General features: G+C 57.6%; 1 protein-coding gene across 1 annotated transcript in view; it reads right to left on the bottom strand.

The window, feature by feature from the left end:
- Window positions 1-428: 428 nt before the first annotated feature.
- Window positions 429-16,590, bottom strand: part of LOC137360884 (serine/threonine-protein phosphatase PP1-alpha catalytic subunit) — a 58,971-nt gene continuing 42,809 nt past the window's right edge. The window contains exons 2-7 of the mRNA XM_068026026.1: window positions 7,446-7,577; window positions 5,433-5,663; window positions 4,137-4,241; window positions 2,767-2,990; window positions 1,110-1,244; window positions 429-1,007 (exon numbers count right to left, since the gene is read on the bottom strand). Of these exons, the coding sequence (XP_067882127.1) occupies window positions 897-1,007; window positions 1,110-1,244; window positions 2,767-2,990; window positions 4,137-4,241; window positions 5,433-5,663; window positions 7,446-7,577 (938 nt within the window). The 3' untranslated portion in view covers window positions 429-896. The remainder of the gene's footprint in view (window positions 1,008-1,109; window positions 1,245-2,766; window positions 2,991-4,136; window positions 4,242-5,432; window positions 5,664-7,445; window positions 7,578-16,590) is intronic.

Here is a 16,590-nt window from a genome sequence, read left to right as displayed (position 1 = left end):
AGCATCCCTCCCTATCTCTGTAACCTCCTCCGGCCCCAACACCCCTCCCTCTCTCTGTAACCTCCTCCGGCCCCAACACCCCTCCCTATCTCTGTAACCTCCTCCGGCCCCAACACCCCTCCCTATTTCTCTAACCTCCTCCAACCCCTACACCCCTCCCTATCTCTGTAACCGCCTCCAGCCCCTAAATCCCTCCGAGATCTCTGTGCTCCTCCAATTCCGGCCTCTTGCCCATCCCCCGGTTCCCATCACTCCACCATTGGTGGCCGTGCCTTCAGCTGCCTGGGCACTCAGCTCTGGAATTCCCTCCCTCAACCTCTCCGCACCTCTCTCTCCGCGCTTTTGGTCGATGCTCCGGGGATACTCTGGCCATATTGACTGCCTGTGGAGCGACTGCCTGTTTTACAAGAAGAACAAAAAGCCGCCAGTTTTAGTATTGTTTAAAAATACAAAGCTTTATTTTAATTCTTTTACCATGATCAAATAAAACTATTTTTTTTTAAAAAACCTACGACTGTATTGCAGCATCTTTCGGGAGGGGAGGGGGGTGGCCTCAGAGAAGAGTGAGTGGAAGGGATCTTCCCCTGTGCCTCCCCCCTCCCTCCATCACATGCCTGAGAGAGTGAATTTTAACAGGGTTAATCTTGGGTTTGGGGGTGTCTGTAAAGAGGGGATTGGGGAAGATTCCAGTGAGACTGCTGATTATCTGAGGTCATTCACTTGCTTAAAAAGAAAATTGTGCATTTTATAAGTTGAGAGAGGAAGGAGGGAAGGAGAAAGGGGGAGAGGGAGAGAGAGAGAGGAGCGAAATGTACCAAAGGTAGGGAGAGAGATGAACAGGAGGACAACAGAACCACAGTAATTTGCACGCTTGTTCAGATAGGCGGCCCAGAATTTCACTTCTTGGCTTTGGGAGAATTGCGTGGAGGTGTTATCGGTCTCCCACTCGGGTTATAACCACCAAACTGAGTGTACTTGGGCTTGTTTTTGTCAGCTGGTTTCAGGATCTGCAGGAAACAAAATAAACCAAGACGCAGAGCATTAAATCCCCTGTGAAATGAGGGAGGGAGAGAGACAGACAGACAGACAGACAAAGACAAGAGCCTCACCTGAAAAGAGCACATCAGGGTTTCGTCCACACTCATCATGGCTCCCGCATTGTCGAACTCTCCGCAGTAGTTTGGGGCGGAGAACAGAGTAACCAGCTGACGCTTGGCGAAAAATTCATAGCCGTCCTCGACCACCTACCAACAAGCAACAGTTACTGCTCCGTGCAGGCACTTACCCCTCCCTCCCTCAGTACTGACCCTCCGACAGTGCGGCACTCCCTCAGTACTGACCCTCCGACAGTGCGGCGCTCCCTCAGTACTGACCCTCCGACAGTGCGGCGCTCCCTCAGTACTGACGCTCCGACAGTGCGGCGCTCCCTCAGTACTGACGCTCCGACAGTGCGGCGCTCCCTCAGTACTGACGCTCCGACAGTGCGGCGCTCCCTCAGTACTGACGCTCCGACAGTGCGGCGCTCCCTCAGTACTGACGCTCCGACAGTGCGGCGCTCCCTCAGTACTGACGCTCCGACAGTGCGGCGCTCCCTCAGTACTGACGCTCCGACAGTGCGGCGCTCCCTCAGTACTGACGCTCCGACAGTGCGGCGCTCCCTCAGTACTGACGCTCCGACAGTGCGGCGCTCCCTCAGTACTGACGCTCCGACAGTGCGGCGCTCCCTCAGTACTGACGCTCCGACAGTGCGGCGCTCCCTCAGTACTGACGCTCCGACAGTGCGGCGCTCCCTCAGTACTGACGCTCCGACAGTGCGGCGCTCCCTCAGTACTGACGCTCCGACAGTGCGGCGCTCCCTCAGTACTGACGCTCCGACAGTGCGGCGCTCCCTCAGTACTGACGCTCCGACAGTGCGGCGCTCCCTCAGTACTGACGCTCCGACAGTGTGACGCTCCGACAGTGCGGCGCTCCCTCAGTACTGACCCTCCGACAGTGCGGCGCTCCCTCAGTACTGACACTCCGACAGTGCGGCGTTCCCTCAGTACTGACCCTTCGACAGTGCGGCACTCCCTCAGTACTGACCCTCCGACAGTGCGGCACTCCCTCAGTACTGACCCTCCGACAGTGCGGCACTCCCTCAGTACTGACCCTCCGACAGTGCAGCACTCCCTCAGTACTGACCCTCCGACAGTGCAGCACTCCCTCAGTACTGACCCTCCGACAGTGCAGCACTCCCTCAGTACTGACCCTCCGACAGTGCAGCACTCCCTCAATATTGACCCTCCGACAGTGCAGCACTCCCTCAGTACTGACCCTCCGACAGTGCGGCACTCCCTCAGTACTGACCCTCCGACAGTGCGGCACTCCCTGAGTACTGACCCTCCGACAGTGCGGCACTCCCTCAGTACTGACCCTCCGACAGTACGGCACTCCCTCAATACTGACCCTCTGACAGTGCAGCACTCCCTCAGTACTGACCCTCCGACAGTGCAGCACTCCCTCAGTACTGACCCTCCGACAGTACAGCACTCCCTCAGTACTGACCCTCCGACAGTGCAGCACTCCCTCAGTACTGACCCTCCGACAGTGCAGCACTCCCTCAGTACTGACCCTCCGACAGTGCAGCACTCCCTCAGTACTGACCCTCCGACAGTGCGGCACTCCCTCTGTAGTGCAGTGGGAGTGTTGGCCTTGAGGGCGGAGTAGAACTCTAATGCTGTTCTCCTGCCTGTGAGGGGTGGGGGGAGAGGGCGAAGCTGGACGTACCTGGTGGGCTCTGCAGATCAGATCCAGGTCATGTTTGTGGAGAAACTTGGCGACAACCTCAGCCCCGAATGTGAAGGAGACACCGCGATCGTTCTCTCCCCAGCCCTGCACGTCCTTGTCAGGATCAGACCAGAGCAGGTCACAAAGCAGACCCTGGTCAGGGACATCTGTGGGTCTCATAATCCGGCGGATCTGTTCCATCGACTGCAGATCCGGGGAGAGGCCTGACCGTAACAGGGAGAGAGAGTATGAGTTTCTGAGGGGGCATCCTGGGAGAGGGGAGTGAGCAGTGAGGGACAGTGAGTGAGAGAGAAGGAAAGAGTGTGTGTGAGCGGGCATCCTGGGAGAGGGTGAACAAGGGATTGTGAGTGAGAGGGGAGTGAGGGACGATGAGAGAAGGAGAGCAGGAGCAAGGGACTGTGTTAGAGAGTGAGGGATAGTGAAAGAGAGAGGATTGAGGTACGGTAGGAGCGGGAGAGGGGAGTGAGGGACGGGGAGAGGGGAGTGAGGGACGGGGAGAGGGGAGTGAGGGACGGGGAGAGGGGAGTGAGGGACGGGGAGAGAGAGAGAGAGAGAGAGGATCGAGGGGTGGTGAGATGAGTGAGGGACGGTTAAAGGAGAGGGGAGGGAGAGATGGTGCAGCAATCTCCAGTGATTGTTAAGTGCCGGAGGAGGGAGGCGAGAGAGAAACTGTAGACGTTCTTTGGTGGTTGACGCTTAAACAACCTGGGGATGGAGGGTGGGGTGTGTGGGAGGAGGGGGTGGGGAGGGAGTGGGTGTGTGGGAGGAGGGGGTGGGGAGGGAGTGGGTGTGTGGGAGGAGGGGGTGGGGAGGGAGTGGGAGTGTGGGAGGAGGGGGTGGGGAGGGAGTGGGTGCGTGGGAGGAGGGGGTGGGGAGGGAGTGGGTGCGTGGGAGGAGGGGGTGGGTAGGGAGTGGGTGCGTGGGAGGAGGGGGTGGGTAGGGAGTGGGTGCGTGGGAGGAGGGGGTGGGTAGGGAGTGGGTGCGTGGGAGGAGGGGGTGGGTAGGGAGTGGGTGCGTGGGAGGAGGGGGTGGGTAGGGAGTGGGTGCGTGGGAGGAGGGGGTGGGTAGGGAGTGGGTGCGTGGGAGGAGGGGGTGGGTAGGGAGTGGGTGCGTGGGAGGAGGGGGTGGGTAGGGAGTGGGTGCGTGGGAGGAGGGGGTGGGTAGGGAGTGGGTGCGTGGGAGGAGGGGGTGGGTAGGGAGTGGGTGCGTGGGAGGAGGGGGTGGGGAGGGAGTGGGTGCGTGGGAGGAGGGGGTGGGGAGGGAGTGGGTGCGTGGGAGGAAGGGGTGGGTAGGGAGTGGGTGCGTGGGAGGAGGGGGTGGGTAGGGAGTGGGTGTGTGGGAGGACCTACCTCCATGACAACAGAAGATTTTCTCATCCACAATTGCTGCGATTGGCAGGCAGTTAAAACAGTCGGTGAAGGTTTTCCACAGTTTGATATTGTAACGTCTTTTACCTGTTAATGTTCAAGGCACATGTCAGAAACAAGACTTTATACCAAGTATCAACACTGAGCATTCCCAGGACAGGAACAGCGCCGGTCCCACACAACCCGAGCCGTCTCTCGGAAATGCCCTCCGTGCCATTCCAATCGGCGCGGAGGGGTTTCCTGTACAGGCTGCTCCTGCACACTCTCCACTTCCTCGCCCTCGTCAGCCGGCCGGACACGCCCTGGCGGTCCGCGTTGCCATCTGGCGGCGAGGGGAAACCCCGATGGAGGTCTCTCTACACGGGAGTCTTCCCCCTTTACATCGGGGACCTGGGGTGAAGGGTGCTGCACAGAGCAGTCCCGTGCAATAGACTTTTAAGTAGGTTCACGGACTCCCAGGCCACCTGTACTTTCTGCGGCCTGGACGAGTCCGTGTTCCACGTTTATACGGAGTGTGTGAGGTTGCAGCCCCTATTTGAGTATCTGAAGGGGCTGCTCCTCAAATTCTGGCTGCACATCAGTCCCACGCTCCTGATCTTTGGGCACCCGGTGCGGAGGGGCTTGGGCCGGGAGGAGGATCTCCTCGTCGGTCTGCTCCTGGGCCTGGCCAAGGTGGCAATTCACAGGTCCAGGTTGCGGGCCGTCGGGGGGTCCGTCCTCCCCGATTGCCTGCCCCTCTTCCGCGGTTACGTTCGCGCCCGGGTGTCCCTGGAGAAGGAGCATGCGGTGTCCGCCGGTACGCTTGAGGCCTTCCGCGACCGGTGGGCACCGCAGGGACTGGAGTGCATCGTCGACGCCGAGAATGGCATTTTAATTTGAGTTTTTTGTTTATTTATCTGGTTTTAATAAAGTTATTTTAAAAATATAAGTATGTATATAAAGGGGGCCTGGGGTATAAAGGCCACCTTAAAATAAAGGGGGAAAAAAAATGGGGGTTAGATACAGAGTAAAGCTCCCTCTACACTGTCCCCATCAAACACTCCCAGGACAGGTACAGTACGGGGTTAGATACAGAGTAAAGCTCCCTCTACACTGTCCCCATCAAACACTCCCCAGGACAGATACAGTACAGGGTCAGATACAGAGTAAAGCTCCCTCTACACGAAGAAAAAAGAAAAAAAAACGAGGTTAGATACAGAGTAAAGCTCCCTCGACATAACCCTGACAGTGTGTTGCCCTCAGGGCAGTAACAGTGATGGTGTGTTTGTGTTTACTCACACTCATCGTAGAAGCCATAGATGCGGTTGATACTGGCACATTCATGGTTCCCTCGTAGCAGGAAGAAATTTTCAGGATATTTGATCTTGTAAGCCAGAAGCAGAGAGATAGTCTCCAGCGACTGTTTGCCACGATCCACGTAGTCACCCAGAAACAGGTAATTACTCTCTGGAGGGAAGCCGCCGTACTCAAAGAGCCGCAGCAAGTCATAATACTGGCCGTGGATATCACCTGGCGACAGGGAGAGAGAGAACATTCAGACTCTGCACACACACTCGGTTAGATCTGGGATTCAGAGACCAGGAGTACATTCAGACTCTGCACACACACTCGGTTAGATCTGGGATTCAGAGACCAGGAGTACATTCAGACTCTGCACACACACTCGGTTAGATCTGGGATTCAGAGACCAGGAGTACATTCAGACTCTGCACACACACACTGTTAGATCTGAGATTCAGAGACCAGGAGTACATTCAGACTCTGCACACACACTCGGTTAGATCTGAGATTCAGAGAGCAGGAGTACATTCAGACTCTGCACACACACACTGTTAGATCTGGGATTCAGAGAGCAGGAGTACATTCAGACTCTGCACACACACTCGGTTAGATCTGGGATTCAGAGAGCAGGAGTACATTCAGACTCTGCACACACACACTGTTAGATCTGGGATTCAGAGAGCAGGAGTACATTCAGACTCTGCACACACACACTGTTAGATCTGGGATTCAGAGAGCAGGAGTACATTCAGACTCTGCACACACACTCGGTTAGATGTGGGATTCAGAGACCAGGAGTACATTCAGACTCTGCACACACACACTGTTAGATCTGGGATTCAGAGAGCAGGAGTACATTCAGACTCTGCACACACACACTGTTAGATCTGGGATTCAGAGAGCAGGAGTACATTCAGACTCTGCACACACACACTGTTAGATCTGGGATTCAGAGAGCAGGAGTACATTCAGACTCTGCACACACACACTGTTAGATCTGAGATTCAGAGAGCAGGAGTACATTCAGACTCTGCACACACACACTGTTAGATCTGGGATTCAGAGAGCAGGAGTACATTCAGACTCTGCACACACACACTGTTAGATCTGGGATTCAGAGAGCAGGAGTACATTCAGACTCTGCACACACACTCGGTTAGATCTGGGATTCAGAGACCAGGAGTACATTCAGACTCTGCACACACACTCGGTTAGATCTGGGATTCAGAGACCAGGAGTACATTCAGACTCTGCACACACACACTGTTAGATCTGGGATTCAGAGAGCAGGAGTACATTCAGACTCTGCACACACACACTCGGTTAGATCTGGGATTCAGAGACCAGGAGTACATTCAGACGCTGCACACACACTCGGTTAGATCTGGGATTCAGAGACCAGGAGTACATTCAGACTCTGCACACACACTCGGTTAGATCTGGGATTCAGAGACCAGGAGTACATTCAGACTCTGCACACACAGACTGTTAGATCTGGGATTCAGAGACCAGGAGTACATTCAGACTCTGCACACACACACTGTTAGATCTGGGATTCAGAGAGCAGGAGTACATTCAGATTCTGCACACACACACTCGGTTAGACCTGGGATTCAGAGACCAGGAGTACATTCAGACTCTGCACACACACTCGGTTAGATCTGGGATTCAGAGACCAGGAGTACATTCAGACTCTGCACACACACACTGTTAGATCTGGGATTCAGAGAGCAGGAGTACATTCAGACTCTGCACACACACTCGGTTAGATGTGGGATTCAGAGACCAGGAGTACATTCAGTCTCTGCACACACACACTGTTAGATCTGGAATTCAGAGAGCAGGAGTACATTCAGACTCTGCACACACACTCGGTTAGATCTGGGATTCAGAGACCAGGAGTACATTCAGACTCTGCACACACACACTGTTCGATCTGGGATTCAGAGAGCAGGAGTACATTCAGTCTCCGCACACACTGGATGCTGTGTTTTGGAGTCGAACACTCACCACATATTTTCAGAGGGGCCTCCAGTTCCAGGAGAATTGGCTGACTGAGGAAAATCTCTCGAGATTTCAGGCACAGTCCTCGGATTTCATTCTCTGTCAGCTGAACGTTTTTCCCAGGTCTTGATCCCTGAACTGGCGGTGAGGGAGGGGGAGGTGGGGGGGAGAGGAGCGGGAGAGGCATGGAGGTGTGCGAGAGACAGGGAGGGTACAGTCGGAGGGAAAGAGACACAGAAATAATGTCATTAGCAACAAATCAAACCAGGACACTTCGCGGTCAGTCAGTCACACAGTGACAGGGCCGCACTATCGAGGGGTCAGTCAGTCACACAGTGACAGGGCCGCACTATCGAGGGGTCAGTCACACAGTGACAGGGCCGCACTATCGAGGGGTCAGTCAGTCACACAGTGACAGGGCCGCACTATCGAGGGGTCAATCAGTCACACAGTGACAGGGCTGCACTATCGAGGGGTCAATCAGTCACACAGTGACAGGGCCGCACTATCGAAGGGTCAGTCACACAGTGACAGGGCCGCACTATCGAGGGGTCAGTCAGTCACACAGTGACAGGGCCGCACTATCGAGGGGTCGGTCAGTCACACAGTGACAGAGCCGCACTATCGAGGGGTCAGTCAGTCACACAGCGACAGGGCCGCACTATCGAGGGGTCAGTCAGTCACACAGTGACAGGGCCGCACTATCGAGGGGTCAGTCAGTCACACAGTGACAGAGCCGCACTATCGAGGGGTCAGTCATACAGTGACAGGGCCGCACTATCGAGGGGTCAGTCACACAGTGACAGGGCCGCACTATCGAGGGGTCAGTCAGTCACACAGTGACAGGGCCGCACTATCGAGGGGTCAGTCAGTCACACAGTGACAGGGCCGCACTATCGAGGGGTCAGTCAGTCACACAGTGACAGAGCCGCACTATCGAGGGGTCAGTCACACAGTGACAGGGCCGCACTATCGAGGGGTCAGTCACACAGTGACAGGGCCGCACTATCGAGGGGTCAGTCAGTCACACAGTGACAGGGCCGCACTATCGAGGGGTCAGTCACACAGTGACAGACCTGCACTATCGAGGGGTCAATCAGTCACACAGTGACAGGGCCGCACGATCGAGGGGTCAGTCAGTCACACAGTGACAGACCCGCACTATCGAGGGGTCAGTCACACAGTGACAGGGCCGCACTATCGAGGGGTCAGTCAGTCACATAGTGACAGGGCCGCACTATCGAGCGGTCAGTCACACAGTGACAGGGCCGCACTATTGAGGGGTCAGTCAGTCACACAGTGACAGACCCGCACTATCGAGGGGTCAGTCAGTGACACAGTGACAGACCTGCACTATCGAGGGGTCAGTCAGTCACACAGTGACAGGGCCGCACTATCGAGGGGTCAGTCAGTCACACAGTGACAGGGCCGCACTATCGAGGGGTCAGTCACACAGTGACAGGGCCGCACTATCGAGGAGTCAGTCAGTCACACAGTGACAGGGCCGCACTATCGAGGGGTCAGTCAGTCACACAGTGACAGACCCGCACTATCGAGGGGTCAGTCAGTCACACAGTGACAGGGCCGCACTATCGAGGGGTCAGTCAGTCACACAGTGACAGGGCCGCACTATCGAGGGGTCAGTCAGTCACACAGTGACAGGGCCGCACTATCGAGGGGCCAGTCACACAGTGACAGAGCCGCACTATTGAGGGGTCAGTCAGTCACACAGTGACAGACCCGCACTATTGAGGGGTCAGTCAGTCACACAGTGACAGACCCGCACTATCGAGGGGTCAGTCAGTCACACAGTGACAGGGCCGCACTATCGAGGGGTCAGTCAGTCACACAGCGACAGGGCCGCACTATCGAGGGGTCAGTCACACAGTCACAGGGCCGCACTATCGAGGAGTCAGTCAGTCACACAGTGACAGGGCCGCACTATCGAGGGGTCAGTCAGTCACACAGTGACAGACCCGCACTATCGAGGGGTCAGTCACACAGTGACAGGGCCGCACTATCGAGGGGTCAGTCAGTCACACAGTGACAGACCCGCACTATCGAGGGGTCAGTCACACAGTGACAGGGCCGCACTATCGAGGGGTCAGTCAGTCACACAGTGACAGAGCTGCACTATCGAGGGGTCAGTCAGTCACACAGGGACAGGGCCGCACTATTGAGGGGTCAGTCAGTCACACAGTGACAGGGCCGCACTATCGAGGGGTCAGTCACACAGTGACAGGGCCGCACTATCGAGGGGTCAGTCAGTCACACAGTGACAGGGCCGCACTATCGAGGGGTCAGTCACACAGTGACAGGGCCACACTGTCGAGGGGTCAGTCAATCACACAGTGACAGGGCCGCACTATCGAGGGGTCAGTCAGTCACACAGTGACAGGGCCGCACTATCGAGGGGTCAGTCAGTCACACAGTGACAGGGCCGCACTATCGAGGGGTCAGTCGGTCACACAGTGACAGGGCCGCACTAACGAGGGGTCAGTCTGTCACACAGTGACAGGGCCGCACTATCGAGGGGTCAATCGGTCACACAGTGACAGGGCCGCACTATCGAGGGGTCAGTCAGTCACACAGTGACAGGGCCGCACTATCGAGGGGTCAGTCACACAGTGACAGGGCCGCACTATCGAGGGGTCAGTCAGTCACACAGTGACAGGGCCGCACTATCGAGGGGTCAGTCACACAGTGACAGGGCCGCACTATCGAGGGGTCAGTCAGTCACACAGGGACAGGGCCGCACTATTGAGGGGTCAGTCAGTCACACAGTGACAGGGCCGCACTATCGAGGGGTCAGTCACACAGTGACAGGGCCGCACTATCGAGGGGTCAGTCACACAGTGACAGGGCCGCACTGTCGAGGAGTCAGTCAGTCACACAATGACAGGGCCGCACTATCGAGGGGTCAGTCAGTCACACAGTGACAGACCCGCACTATCGAGGGGTCAGTCACACAGTGACAGGGCCGCACTATCGAGGGGTCAGTCAGTCACACAGTGACAGACCCGCACTATCGAGGGGTCAGTCACACAGTGACAGGGCCGCACTATCGAGGGGTCAGTCACACAGTGACAGGGCCGCACTATCGAGGGGTCAGTCAGTCACACAGGGACAGGGCCGCACTATTGAGGGGTCAGTCAGTCACACAGTGACAGGGCCGCACTATCGAGGGGTCAGTCACACAGTGACAGGGCCGCACTATCGAGGGGTCAGTCACACAGTGACAGGGCCGCACTATCGAGGGGTCAGTCAATCACACAGTGACAGGGCCGCACTATCGAGGGGTCAGTCACACAGTGACAGGGCCGCACTGTCGAGGGGTCAGTCACACAGTGACAGGGCCGCACTGTCGAGGGGTCAGTCACACAGTGACAGGGCCGCACTGTCGAGGGGTCAGTCACACAGTGACAGGGCCGCACTGTCGAGGGGTCAGTCAGTCACACAGTGACAGGGCCGCACTATCGAGGGGTCAGTCAGTCACGCAGTGACAGGGCCGCACTATCGAGGGGTCAGTCAGTCACGCAGTGACAGGGCCGCACTATCGAGGGGTCAGTCAGTCACACAGTGACAGGGCCGCACTATCGAGGGGTCAGTCAGTCACACAGTGACAGGGCCGCACTATCGAGGGGTCAGTCGGTCACACAGTGACTAGGCCGCACTATCGAGGGGTCAGTCACACAGTGACAGGGCCGCACGATCGAGGGGACAGTTAGTCACACAGTGACTCGGCCGCACTATCGAGGGGTCAGTCACACAATGACAGGGCCGCACTATCGAGGGGTCAGTCAGTCACACAGTGACAGGGCCGCACTATCGAGGGGTCAGTCAGTCACACAGTGACCAGGCCGCACTATCGAGGGGTCAGTCAGTCACACAGTGACAGGGCCGCACTATCGAGGGGTCAGTCAATCACACAGTGACAGGGCCGCACTATCGAGGGGTCAGTCACACAGTGACAGGGCCGCACTATCGAGGGGACAGTTAGTCACACAGTGACTCGGCCGCTCTATCGAGGGGTCAGTCACACAATGACAGGGCCGCACTATCGAGGGGTCAGTCAATCACACAGTGACAGGGCCGCACTATCGAGGGGTCAGTCAATCACACAGTGACAGGGCCGCACTATCGAGGGGTCAGTCACATAGTGACAGGGCCGCACTATCGAGGGGTCAGTCAGTCACACAGTGACAGGGCCGCACTATCGAGGGGTCAGTCAGTCACATAGTGACAGGGCCGCACTATCGAGGGGTCAGTCGGTCACACAGTGACAGGGCCGCACTAACGAGGGGTCAGTCGGTCACACAGTGACAGGGCCGCACTATCGAGGGGTCAATCGGTCACACAGTGAAAGGGCCGCACTATCGAAGGGTCAGTCACACAGTGACAGGGCCGCACTATCGAGGGGTCAGTCACACAGTGACAGACCTGCACTATCGAGGGGTCAGTCAGTCACACAGTGACAGACCTGCACTATCGAGGGGTCAGTCAGTCACACAGTGACAGGGCCGCACTATCGAGGGGTCAGTCAGTCACACAGTGACAGGGCCGCACTATCGAGGGGTCAGTCAGTCACACAGTGACAGAGCCGCACTATCGAGGGGTCAGTCACACAGTGACAGGGCCGCACTATCGAGGGGTCAGTCACACAGTGACAGGGCCGCACTATCGAGGGGTCAGTCACACAGTGACAGGGCCGCACTATCGAGGGGTCAGTCAGTCACACAGTGACAGGGCCGCACTATCGAGGGGTCAGTCACACAGTGACAGACCTGCACTATCGAGGGGTCAGTCAGTCACACAGTGACAGGGCCGCACGATCGAGGGGTCAGTCAGTCACACAGTGACAGACCCGCACTATCGAGGGGTCAGTCACACAGTGACAGGGCCGCACTATCGAGGGGTCAGTCAGTCACATAGTGACAGGGCCGCACTATCGAGCGGTCAGTCACACAGTGACAGGGCCGCACTATTGAGGGGTCAGTCAGTCACACAGTGACAGACCCGCACTATCGAGGGGTCAGTCAGTGACACAGTGACAGACCTGCACTATCGAGGGGTCAGTCAGTCACACAGTGACAGGGCCGCACTATCGAGGGGTCAGTCAGTCACACAGTGACAGGGCCGCACTATCGAGGGGTCAGTCACACAGTGACAGGGCCGCACTATCGAGGAGTCAGTCAGTCACACAGTGACAGGGCCGCACTATCGAGGGGTCAGTCAGTCACACAGTGACAGACCCGCACTATCGAGGGGTCAGTCAGTCACACAGTGACAGGGCCGCACTATCGAGGGGTCAGTCAGTCACACAGTGACAGGGCCGCACTATCGAGGGGTCAGTCAGTCACACAGTGACAGGGCCGCACTATCGAGGGGCCAGTCACACAGTGACAGACCCGCACTATCGAGGGGTCAGTCAATGACACAGTGACAGACCTGCACTATCGAGGGGTCAGTCAGTCACACAGTGACAGGGCCGCACTATCGAGGGGTCAGTCAGTCACACAGTGACAGGGCCGCACTATCGAGGGGTCAGTCAGTCACACAGCGACAGGGCCGCACTATCGAGGGGTCAGTCACACAGTGACAGGGCCGCACTATCGAGGGGTCAGTCAGTGACACAGTGACAGACCTGCACTATCGAGGGGTCAGTCAGTCACACAGTGACAGACCCGCACTATCGAGGGGTCAGTCAGTCACACAGTGACAGGGCCGCACTATCGAGGGGTCAGTCAGTCACACAGTGACAGACCCGCACTATCGAGGGGTCAGTCAGTCACACAGTGACAGGGCCGCACTATCGAGGGGCCAGTCACACAGTGACAGACCCGCACTATCGAGGGGTCAGTCAGTGACACAGTGACAGACCTGCACTATCGAGGGGTCAGTCAGTCACACAGTGACAGGGCCGCACTATCGAGGGGTCAGTCAGTCACACAGTGACAGGGCCGCACTATCGAGGGGTCAGTCAGTCACACAGCGACAGGGCCGCACTATCGAGGGGTCAGTCACACAGTGACAGGGCCGCACTATCGAGGAGTCAGTCAGTCACACAGTGACAGGGCCGCACTATCGAGGGGTCAGTCAGTCACACAGTGACAGACCCGCACTATCGAGGGGTCAGTCACACAGTGACAGGGCCGCACTATCGAGGGGTCAGTCAGTCACACAGTGACAGACCCGCACTATCGAGGGGTCAGTCACACAGTGACAGGGCCGCCCTATCGAGGGGTCAGTCAGTCACACAGGGACAGGGCCGCACTATTGAGGGGTCAGTCAGTCACACAGTGACAGGGCCGCACTATCGAGGGGTCAGTCACACAGTGACAGGGCCGCACTATCGAGGGTTCAGTCACACTGTGACAGGGCCGCACTATCGAGGGGTCAGTCAATCACACAGTGACAGGGCCGCACTATCGAGGGGTCAGTCACACAGTGACAGGGCCGCACTGTCGAGGGGTCAGTCAGTCACACAGTGACAGGGCCACACTATCGAGGGGTCAGTCAGTCACACAGTGACAGGGCCGCACTATCGAGGGGTCAGTCAGTCACGCAGTGACAGGGCCGCACTATCGAGGGGTCAGTCAGTCACGCAGTGACAGGGCCGCACTATCGAGGGGTCAGTCAGTCACACAGTGACAGGGCCGCACTATCGAGGGGTCAGTCAGTCACACAGTGACTAGGCCGCACTATCGAGGGGTCAGTCACACAGTGACAGGGCCGCACTATCGAGGGGTCAGTCACACAGTGACAGGGCCGCACTATCGAGGGGTCAGTCACACAGTGACAGGGCCGCACTATCGAGGGGTCAGTCAATCACACAGTGACAGGGTCGCACTATCGAGGGGTCAGTCAATCACACAGTGACAGGGCCGCACTGTCGAGGGGTCAGTCACATAGTGACAGGGCCGCACTATCGAGGGGTCAGTCAGTCACACAGTGACAGGGCCGCACTATCGAGGGGTCAGTCGGTCACACAGTGACAGGGCCGCACTAACGAGGGGTCAGTCGGTCACACAGTGACAGGGCCGCACTATCGAGGGGTCAATCGGTCACACAGTGACAGGGCCGCACTATCGAAGGGTCAGTCACACAGTGACAGGGCCGCACTATCGAGGGGTCAGTCAGTCACACAGTGACAGGGCCGCACTATCGAGGGGTCGGTCAGTCATACAGTGACAGAGCCGCACTATCGAGGGGTCAGTCAGTCACACAGTGACAGGGCCGCACTATCGAGGGGTCAGTCAGTCACACAGTGACAGGGCCGCACTATCGAGGGGTCAGTCAGTCACACAGTGACAGGGCCGCACTATCGAGGGGTCAGTCAGTCACACAGTGACAGAGCCGCACTATCGAGGGGTCAGTCACACAGTGACAGGGCCGCACTATCGAGGGGTCAGTCACACAGTGACAGGGCCGCACTATCGAGGGGTCAGTCAGTCACACAGTGACAGGGCCGCACTATCGAGGGGTCAGTCACACAGTGACAGACCTGCACTATCGAGGGGTCAATCAGTCACACAGTGACAGGGCCGCACGATCGAGGGGTCAGTCAGTCACACAGTGACAGACCCGCACTATCGAGGGGTCAGTCACACAGTGACAGGGCCGCACTATCGAGGGGTCAGTCAGTCACATAGTGACAGGGCCGCACTATCGAGCGGTCAGTCACACAGTGACAGGGCCGCACTATTGAGGGGTCAGTCAGTCACACAGTGACAGACCCGCACTATCGAGGGGTCAGTCAGTGACACAGTGACAGACCTGCACTATCGAGGGGTCAGTCAGTCACACAGTGACAGGGCCGCACTATCGAGGGGTCAGTCAGTCACACAGTGACAGGGCCGCACTATCGAGGGGTCAGTCACACAGTGACAGGGCCGCACTATCGAGGAGTCAGTCAGTCACACAGTGACAGGGCCGCACTATCGAGGGGTCAGTCAGTCACACAGTGACAGACCCGCACTATCGAGGGGTCAGTCAGTCACACAGTGACAGGGCCGCACTATCGAGGGGTCAGTCAGTCACACAGTGACAGGGCCGCACTATCGAGGGGTCAGTCAGTCACACAGTGACAGGGCCGCACTATCGAGGGGCCAGTCACACAGTGACAGAGCCGCACTATTGAGGGGTCAGTCAGTCACACAGTGACAGACCCGCACTATTGAGGGGTCAGTCAGTCACACAGTGACAGACCCGCACTATCGAGGGGTCAGTCAGTGACACAGTGACAGACCTGCACTATCGAGGGGTCAGTCAGTCACACAGTGACAGGGCCGCACTATCGAGGGGTCAGTCAGTCACACAGCGACAGGGCCGCACTATCGAGGGGTCAGTCACACAGTCACAGGGCCGCACTATCGAGGAGTCAGTCAGTCACACAGTGACAGGGCCGCACTATCGAGGGGTCAGTCAGTCACACAGTGACAGACCCGCACTATCGAGGGGTCAGTCACACAGTGACAGGGCCGCACTATCGAGGGGTCAGTCAGTCACACAGTGACAGACCCGCACTATCGAGGGGTCAGTCACACAGTGACAGGGCCGCACTATCGAGGGGTCAGTCAGTCACACAGTGACAGAGCTGCACTATCGAGGGGTCAGTCAGTCACACAGGGACAGGGCCGCACTATTGAGGGGTCAGTCAGTCACACAGTGACAGGGCCGCACTATCGAGGGGTCAGTCACACAGTGACAGGGCCGCACTATCGAGGGGTCAGTCAGTCACACAGTGACAGGGCCGCACTATCGAGGGGTCAGTCACACAGTGACAGGGCCACACTGTCGAGGGGTCAGTCAATCACACAGTGACAGGGCCGCACTATCGAGGGGTCAGTCAGTCACACAGTGACAGGGCCGCACTATCGAGGGGTCAGTCAGTCACACAGTGACAGGGCCGCACTATCGAGGGGTCAGTCGGTCACACAGTGACAGGGCCGCACTAACGAGGGGTCAGTCTGTCACACAGTGACAGGGCCGCACTATCGAGGGGTCAATCGGTCACACAGTGACAGGGCCGCACTATCGAGGGGTCAGTCAGTCACACAGTGACAGGGCCGCACTATCGAGGGGTCAGTCACACAGTGACAGGGCCGCACTATCGAGGGGTCAGTCAGTCACACAGTGACAGGGCCGCACT

This window comes from Heterodontus francisci, unplaced genomic scaffold (genome assembly GCF_036365525.1).
Source record: "Heterodontus francisci isolate sHetFra1 unplaced genomic scaffold, sHetFra1.hap1 HAP1_SCAFFOLD_1181, whole genome shotgun sequence".
Lineage (NCBI taxonomy): Eukaryota > Metazoa > Chordata > Chondrichthyes > Heterodontiformes > Heterodontidae > Heterodontus > Heterodontus francisci.
This window is presented reverse-complemented; position numbering and strand designations above follow the sequence as displayed.